Below are 9,649 nucleotides of genomic sequence, written 5' to 3' on the forward strand. Positions count from 1 at the left end.
CCTAAGACTGGTTTAATTTTTTTTCTTCTAGCTTTATTGAGATAAAATTGACATATAGTGTTGTATAAGTTTAAGGTCTAAAACATAAGATTTAATATGTGTCTATAACGTGAAATGATTACAATAAGTTTAATTATATCCACCACCTCATGTAGTTTTTTTTTTCTTGTGATTAGAACTTTTAGGATCTATTCTCTTAGAAGTTTTCAAATATGCAATACAGTATTTTTAACTATAGTCATCATGCTTTACATTACATCCCCAGAACTTCAATTTATTTTATAACTGAAAGTATCTACTTTTGACCACCTTCACCCAGGCCCCCTTCCACCTCTACAACTCCCTGCCTCTGGCAACCACCAATCTGTTCCCTGTTTCTATGAGATCAATTTTACTAGATTATATGTATTAGTGAGGTCATATGGTATTTTTTTTCTGACTTATTTCATTTAGCACAATGCCCTCATCCACATTGTTGCAAATGGCAAGATTTTATTTTTGTAATGGCTGAATAATATTCATATATATGTGTGTGTGTGTTTGTTCACAGTTGCCTCAGTCATGTCCGGCTCTTTGTGACCCTATGGACTGTAGCCCGCCAGGCTCCTCGCTCCATGAGATTCTCCAGACAAGAATACTGGAGTGGATTACCATGCCCTCCTCCGGGGATCGTCCTGACCCAGTGATTGAACCCCTCTTCTGCGTCTCCTACATTGCAGGTGGATTCTTTACCACTGAGCCACCAGGGAAGCCTATATATATATAAATATCTCAAAACATCTTTATCCATTCATGTGGATGGGCACTTAGGCATTTTCTTGTCTTGGCTATTATAAATAATGCTGCAGTGAACACGTAGGTGCAGATACCTTTTTGAGACAGTGATTTTATTTCTTTTGGATATATACCCAGAAGTGGAATTGCTGGATCAAAAAGTAGTCCTATTGTTATTTTTAACAGTTACTTAATTTTTAGAGAAGTCTGTGCCTTTATTGGTCAAGCAGGCTTCTTGAAGAGGTTGAAGCTGGAGAAGTGGGTGCCTCTGGTGCCCGAGCACCTCATGCTTCACAGGCTGGCAGGTCATTGAGAGCCTGCCTGCACAGTGTCCAGTCATCCCAGGCTTGATTTCCACCTGGGTGAACGTCTTGCTGTTGTAGCCGCCTGCCATCTTGGACAGGATGATCATGTCCCACAGGTGTGTCATCACAACCTTAGGCTTCTCCGTGGGCTGCGCCTCATTCTGGCCTTGTGCAGGCACTTCAGCCATGGGATGCTGCTTCCTCCACAGGCCCAGTTCAGCCATGGTTGCTGCCAGGCACTTTACACTTGCATCAGCGGCTTGTAGGACTTGTCCAGCAACTGGTCGAGGTCCACGCCTGAAATAGGTGGAGTTGTGCAAGGTCTGCTTCTTTCGCTTCACTTCCGCCACCTTGTCAGTTATTGGAAAATGTTGGTAGTCCATTTTTAATTTTTTTAGGAACTTCCATACTGTTTTCCATAGTGCTGTATCAATTTAGATTACCACCAACAGTGTGCAAGGGTTCCCTTTTCTCTGCCTCCTTGCCAACATTTTTATTTCTTATCTTTTTGATGATAGCCAGTGTAACGGATGTGAGGTGATTTTTTTTGTGGTTTGGAATTGCATTTCTCTGCTAATTAGTGACATTGAGAACCTTTTCATGGGCCTTGGTATGTATGTCTTCTTTGGCAAAATGTATATTTGGGTCCCTCACCTAATTTTTTTTTTTTTTTTTGCATTTCTTATTCTTGGGGACGGTCTTGATTCCTGTCTCCTGTACAATGTCACATACCTCCATCCATAGTTCATCAGACACTCTATCAGATCTAGTCCCTTAAATCTATTTCTCACTTCCACTGTATAGTCATAAGGGATTTGGTTTAGGTCATACCTGAATGGTCTAGTGGTTTTCTCCACTTTCTTCAATTTCAGTCTAAATTTGGCAATAAGAATTTCATGATCTGAGCCACAGTCAGCTCCCTGTCTTGTTTTTTGCTGACTCTATAGAGCTTTTAAATCTTTGGCTGCAAAGAATGTAATCTATCTGATTTCAGCGTCGACCATCTGGTGATATCCATGTGTAGGGTCTTCTCTTGTGTTGTTGGAAGAGGGTGTTTGCTATGACCACTGCGTTCTCTTGACAGAACTCTATTAACCTTTGCCCTGCTTGATTCTGTACTCCAAGGCCAAATTTGCCTGTTATTCCAGGTGTTTCTTGGCTTCCTAGTCCCCTGTAATTAAAAGGACATCTTTTGGGGGTGTTAGTTCTAGAAGGTCTTTTAGGTCTTCATTGAACTGTTCAACTTCAGCTTCTTCAGCGTTACTGGTCAGAGCATAGACTTGGATTACCGTGATATTGAATGGTTTGCCTTGGAGACAAACAGAGATCATTCTGTCGTTTTTGAGATTGCATCCAAGTACTGCATTTCAGACTCTTTTGCTGACTATGATGGCTACTCCATTTCTTCTGAGGGATTCCTGCTCACAGTAGTAGATATAATGGTCATTTGAGTTAAATTCACCCATTGAAGTCCATCTTAGTTTACTGATTCCTAGAATGTCGATGTTCACTCTTGCCATCTCTTGTTTGACCACTTCCAATTTGCCTTGATTCATGGACCTAACATTCCAGGTTCCTATGCAATATTGCTCTTTACAGCATTGAACCCTACTTCCATCACCAGTCTCATTCACAACTGTGTGTTGTTTTTGCTTTGGCTCCATCCCTTCATTCTTTCTGGAGTTATTTCTCCACTGATCTCTAGTAGCATATTGGGCACCTACCGACCTGGGAAGTTCATCTTTCAGTGTCCTATCTTTTTGCCTTTTCATACTGTTCATGGGGTTCTCAAGGCAAGAGTACTGAAGTGGTTTGCCATTCACTTCTCTAGTGGACCACATTCTGTCATACCTCTCCACCATGACCCGGCCATCCTGGGTAGCCCCACACGGCATGGCTCAGCTTCACTGAGTTAGACAAGGCTGCGATCCGTGTGATCAGATTGGCTAGTTGTCTGTGACTGTAGTTTCAGTCTGTCAGCCCTCTGATCCCCTCTCTCAGTGCCTACCATCTTACTTGAGTTTCTCTTACCTTGGACATGGGGTCTCTCTTCACAGCTGCTGCAGCAAAGCACAGCCACTGCTCCTTACCTCTGATGTAGGTTAGCTCCTCTTGGCCACAGCCCCTGCCCTCTGGCGTGGGGTAGCTCCTCTTATACTATGCCAAAGCCTTTGACTATGTGGATCACAATAAACTGTGGAAAATTTTTCAAGAAGTGGGAATACCAGACCACCTGACTTGCCTCTTGAGAAATCTGTATGCAGGTCAGGAAGTAACAGTTAGAACTGGACATGGAACAACAGACTGGATCCAAACAGGAAAAAGAGTATGTCAAAGCTGTATATTGTCACCCTGATTATTTAACTTATATGCAGAGTACATCATGAGAAATGCTGGGCTGGATGAAGCATAAGCTGGAATCTAGATTGCTGGGAGAAATATCAATAACCTCAGATATGCAGACGATACCACTGTTATGGCAGAAACTGAGGAAGAACTGAAGAGCCTCCTGATGAAAGTGAAAGAGGAGAGTGAAAAAGTTGGCTTAAAGCTCACCATTCAGAAAACTGAGATCATTGCATCTGGTCCCATCACTTCATGGCAAATAGATGGGGAAATGGTGGAAACAGTGGCTGACTTTATTTTTCTGGGCTCCAAGATTGCTGCAGTTGGTGATTCCAGCCATGGAATTAAAAGATGCTTACTCCTTGGAAGGAAAGTTATGACCAGCCTAGACAACATATTAAAAAGCAGTGACATTACTTTGCCAACAAAGGTCCATCTAGTCAAGGCTATGGTTTTTCCAGTGGTCGTATGTGGATGTGAGAGTTGGACTATAAAGAAAGCTGAGCGCCGAAGAATTGATGCTTTTGAACTGTGGTGTTGAAGACTCTTGAGAGTCCCTTGGACTGCAAGGAGATCCACCCAGTCCATCCTAAAGGAGATCAGTCCTGGTTGTTCATTGGAAGAACTGATGTTGAAGCTGAAACTCCAATACTTGGCCACCTGATGCAAAGAGCTGACTCATTTGAAAAGACCGTGATGCTGGGAAAGATTGAGGGTAGGAGGAGAAGGGGACGACAGAGGATGAGATGGTTGGATGGCATCACTGACTCGATGGACGTAGGTTCGGGTCGACTCTGGGAGTTGTTGATGGACAGGGACGCCTGGCATGCTGTGGTTCATGGGGTTGCAAAAAGTTGGACACGACTGAGCAACTCAACTGAACTGAACCCAATTTTTAATCGAATTGTTTTGCTTTTGCTGTTTAATTATATGAGTTCCCTATATATTTTGGATATTAATCCCTTATCATGTGTATAGCTTGCAAATAGTTTTTTTTTTTATTCTGTAAGTGGCCTTTTCATTTTGTTAATTGTTTCCTTTGTTATGCAGAAGCTTTTTAATTTGATGTGGTCCCACTTCTTTATTTCTTACTTTCCTAACTGTGCATATCTAAGAAATCATTGCCAAGATCAATATTAAGGAACTTTCCCCCTGTGTTTTCTTCTAGGAGTTTTATGGTTTCTGACCTTACATTTGCCTTTAATCTATTTCCCATTAATTTTTGTGAGCACTGTAAGGTAGGGATCTAGCTTCATTCTTTTGCATGCAAATATCCAATTTCCCACCATTATTTATTGAAGAAACTGTCTTTCCTCCATTGAGTATTGTTAGCTCCCCTGTCAAATATTGGTTATTTGCATATGCAAAAGCTTATTTCTGGGCTCTCAATTTTGTTCCATTGATACATGTCTTTTTTGTGCCAACACTATACCATTTTGCTTATTATAGCATTGTAATGTTGTTTGAAATCAGGAAATTTAATGCCTCCAGCTTTGTTTTTCTTCCTCAGGATTGCCTTGGCTATTCTGAGTCTTTTCTTGTTGATTGAATTTGCTATTTCTGAAAAAAAAACAAAAGCCATTGGACTCTTGATGGGGATTGCATTCAACCTTTAAATGGTTTTGGATAGTATGAACATTTTAACAACATTAATTCTTACAGTCCATGAACACAGAATATCATCCCATTTATTTGTGTTTTCTTCAGTTTCTTTCATCAGTGTCTTATAGTTTTCAGTGTGGAGATCTTTCATCAATTTGGTTAGATTTATTCCTAAGTATTTTATTGTTTCTGATGCAATTATAAATGAGATTGTTCTTTGTTTCTTTATCAGATAATTTGTTATTACTGTATAAAAGTGTATATTGTATAGAAGCAATAATGATTTTTGAATATTGATTTTTTTTATCCTGCAGTTTTACTCAATTTTTTGATTAGATATAACAATATTTTGACAGAATTTTTAGAATTTTCTATATATAAAATCATGTCATCTAGCAATGGAAAAAGTTTTACTTCTTCCTTTTTGGTTATGATGCCTTTTATTTATTTTTTTTCTTGTCTGATTGTTCCAGCATAGGAGTGGTGAGAGTGGGTTCAGTTCAGTCGCTCAGTCGGGTCCGACTCTTTGTGACCCCATGAATCGCAGCACGCAAGGCCTCCCTGTCCATCACCAACTCCCAGAGTTCACTCAGACTCACGTGCATCAAGTCGGTGATGCCATCCAGCCGTCTCATCCTCTGTCGCCCCCTTCTCCTCCTGCCCCCAATCCCTCCCAGCATCAGAGTCTTTTCCAATGAGTCAATTCGTTGCATGAGGTGGCCAAAGTACTGGAGTTTCAGCTTTAGCATCATTCCTTCCAAAGAAATCCCAGGGCTGATCTCCTTCAGAATGGACTGGTTGGATCTCCTTGCAGTCCAAGGGACTCTCAAGAGTCTTCTCCAACACCACAGTTCAACAGTATCAATTCTTTGGCGCTCAGCCTTCTTCACAGTCCAACTCTCACATCCATACATGACCACTGGAAAAACCATATACCCTTGTCTTATTCCTGATCTAGGGCCAGTTTATTGACATTTTACAGCTGGTGTAGCTAGTTTGACAGTCTGGCTTGGTAATGTGACCAGAAGGTCATGGAAAAATATGCTGGAACCTTTTAGGCAGCTCTCCCTACATAAAGACTCATTGCACAAATCTTTCACATCCTTGGGTGAATAAGAAGGATCATGGAGAGCTGTGTTTGGAAGGCTCTTGGGAGTTTTGTACGTTCAATTATCTAGTCCTGTTGTAGTCCTTGATGGAGTACTAATCCCACCAGGTTATATTTAGCTGTCTACCTATATGTTTCCCACTAGATGTGAGAGTTTTTGACAGCAAGAACCCTGTGTGCATATGGTTTACTATTGTATCCTTCATACTGAAAGCATTGCATGAAACACCCTGAATAGTCAAAAATGTTTGTTGGATAAAATGAGTGAATGAAGTAGTAGTTGACATAGAAAAGGCAACTTAACTTAACTTTCATTAACTTAAATCCACAAACATTTATTTAATGCTTTTTATGTGCAAAACATTGTGACAGTTTTTTTCAATATTTTCTCTTTAAAAATTCTGTATAAATTTTTATAGTAACTATAGTTTATTCATGCTGCTAAGTCACTTCAGTTGTGTCCAACTCTGCGTGACCCCATAGATGGCAGCCCACCAGGCTCCCCCATCCCTGGGATTCTCCAGGCAAGAACACTGGAGTGGGTTGTCATTTCCTTCTCCATGCATGAAAGTGAAAAGTGAAAGCGAGTCGCTCAGTCGTGTCCGACTCTTAGTGACCCCATGGACTGCAGCCTACCAAGCTCCTCCATCCATGGGATTTTCCAGGCAAGAGTACTAGAGTGGGGTGCCATTGCCTTCTCCGATAGTTTATTCATAGTATGTATTTAATAATTGCAGTATATAAGGTCTATTTCCATTGTATATTGACTCTGCATGTTTTCTTTTCCCCTTGTGTGCCTTGTTGCCCTTGAGTATTTGCTGTTCATTGTACCTGGAAATTACCTGTAAGAATAACTTAAGTCATAGATTAACTTCCTACAGAATAACTTGGATTTGTTTCTACCAGATGCCTGAAGTTACTATCAGTCTAGGTTCCCTTTAATCCAAGTTCACTTTTTAAGTTCCCTGAACCACAAAAATGACAGGGTTCCAGGCTGAAAGAACATTTACCCTTCCTTGAGAGTGTAGCCCTTTGAGGTCATAGCTTTTTGTAGGGAGAGTCTCCTAATGGACTTCCTGTCTTCTGTGGGGAAAAGTGTAGTTATCTAAGATTTTGCAAATAATTGTAGTGAGGGAAAGAGGTGAACCCAAATAACTATAAGACAGACAATACTAATCTTTCTGCCATCATCTTCAATTTTCTGTGTCTCCTGTCTCACTCAAATCATTTGACTCTCTTATTCTTCCTCATGCATACTTGCTATTTTTTCTGTCTAGGACCCTTTCCTCCCAAAGCTTTGTATAGCTCATGCCTGCCAATTTCTGCTGTTTTTCTTCCTTCCTGACACTATAAGGAGCTTTTATTTTGTTTTGTTTTTACTATTTCACATTTATTAGCATCTCTGCTACTGAGTGGGAAAAATATAAAAGGAGAGAAATCTCAAATTAATTCACTTTAGTGAAATTAGTAAGCCTGATGAGGAAAGGTAATAGTAGAGGAAATTAAAACTAACATTTGAAAATAAACTTAGATTTTCTGTGATGAACTGAAAACTAAGAGGCCTGAGATTTGGCCCTGTTCTTACCACTGTCCCTTAAGATGGACTAGCTTCTTCTTTTGCAAAATAAGTGAGTTAGGTTTCTAAAGGCATTTTCAGCTCAAAAATTGCCTGATTAAACAACTCATATTATTTCTTAGTGCTACAGGATGGATAACATCAAGTATTTTCAATGGTTTCATAATCTAAAAATCCATTTCTGTGAAAGCTTCTCTCAGGTATTAATGTTTTAGGATTATATAAAAATCTTGAACTACTGCATTCACAGTTTTCAGGACTTATGAATGTTCTAAGTCAGAGATTTTTAAAGAATAGTGTATATCTGAACCAACCAAGGAGTTTTTCCAAAATGCTCATGCTTGGGCTCTGCCCTTCTAGACCTGCTGAAATCAGAACCACATGAGTGCCTTTTCAAGCCTCTGTTTACATCAAGTTTTTAACTATTCCTTTGATCGAAGCATGTCACATGGCCAGGCCCAAAGGCAGTGGGAGAGAGCACTATAAAAGGACATCAATACAAGGAATTAAAAGCTAGAACTATTAGTGCAATCAATTTACCACAATCTACCATATATTTGGGCTTCCCTGGTGGCTCAGATGGTAAAGAAGCTGTCTGCAATGCAGGAGACCCAGGTTCGATCCCTGAATTGGGAAGATCCCCTGAAGAATGGAATGGCTACCCACTCTAGTATTCTTACCTGGAGAATTCCATGGACAGAAGAGCCTGGCAGGCTACAGTCTATGGAATTGCAGAGTCAGACATGACTGGGCAACTAACACACACATACCGTATATTTATTGAGAACATGTGACCCAGCACAGTATTCATGCACATAGTATATATACCACAGGAATCTATTGCTAATAGTATGGTAAACAGTTGAGAAGCATTGCCTTTTGTTGTCCCTGTTATTCTCTGATTAATGGTTCCTTGAAGGTACCCTTTTGGAAACCAGCTGTCACTGATAATGGTATTGGCAGAGACTATGATGATTTCCTGACAACCAGTGCTTTCCCCTCCTCCTTCCCAATGTAGACTCTGTTTTCTGTGATGTGGGCAAAGTTTTACACATCACTTTCATTTTTCAGAGAATAAATTTGACTGAGTGGAAATATTTTTAGATTTTATAGAAACTAATGAATTCAGCTTTTTACCAACCCTCCTCTCTCCATCCCTCTCTACCTTTCATGTGTTTACTTTATATGAGTTCATACATTTTTCTCTGTGTGTGTATTCATTATGGAAACATGGATTATTAAGATAAAATTTGTTGACAAATGTACAGTTGTAGTGTCTTCAATTGTTTTGAAGTGTGTTGGTTGCATTGCAAGAAAGGCCTTTGCCAAGTGAATCAGTATTAGACAATGTTGCTAATATAATATAATGGTATCTGAGTACTTGATGCTTGTTAATTTGTTGCAAATGAAGATAACTGAATGAAGATAAGGATGACATAAATTTGTTCCCTTTGGTGCATCAGAAGTATGGAACTTCTCTGAAGGGTTCAGTTTCAATTTCACATTTATAACACTTACTATTCTTTTCTGACATTAACAAAAATTTGAAGTATATTTAACTTAAAATATTATTGATGTATTAGTTTCAGTAGTGGAACATAGTAATTCAATATTTTTACAGATTATACTCCATACAAAGTTATTATAAAATATTGACTATATTCCTTGTGTTGTACAATACATCCTTGTCACTTATTATTTTTTTATACCTAGTAGTTTGTTCCTCTTAATCCTCTTCACCTGTTCTGCCCCTATCCTTACCTTTCTGGTAACCTCTACTTTGTTCTCTGTATCTGTAATTCTGTTTCTGTTTTGGTATATTTGTTCATTTTGTATTTTATATTCCACACAGTGAAATAAAGTCAGACAGAGAAAGACAGGTACTGTGTGTTTTCACTTATATCTGACAATCATATTAAAGGTAATTTCATTCATTAA

General features: G+C 39.4%; 1 protein-coding gene across 1 annotated transcript; it reads right to left on the reverse strand.

Moving 5' to 3' along the window:
- Positions 1–964: 964 nt before the first annotated feature.
- Positions 965–1,462, reverse strand: LOC138071945 (uncharacterized). Its single transcript, XM_068963313.1, has one exon. The coding sequence runs from the start codon at positions 1,460–1,462 to the stop codon at positions 965–967; it is 498 nt and encodes a 165-aa protein (XP_068819414.1).
- Between the last annotated feature and the right edge of the window lie 8,187 nt (positions 1,463–9,649).

The sequence above is a fragment of the Capricornis sumatraensis genome, chromosome X (assembly GCF_032405125.1).
Source record: "Capricornis sumatraensis isolate serow.1 chromosome X, serow.2, whole genome shotgun sequence".
Classification (NCBI taxonomy): Eukaryota; Metazoa; Chordata; class Mammalia; order Artiodactyla; family Bovidae; genus Capricornis; species Capricornis sumatraensis.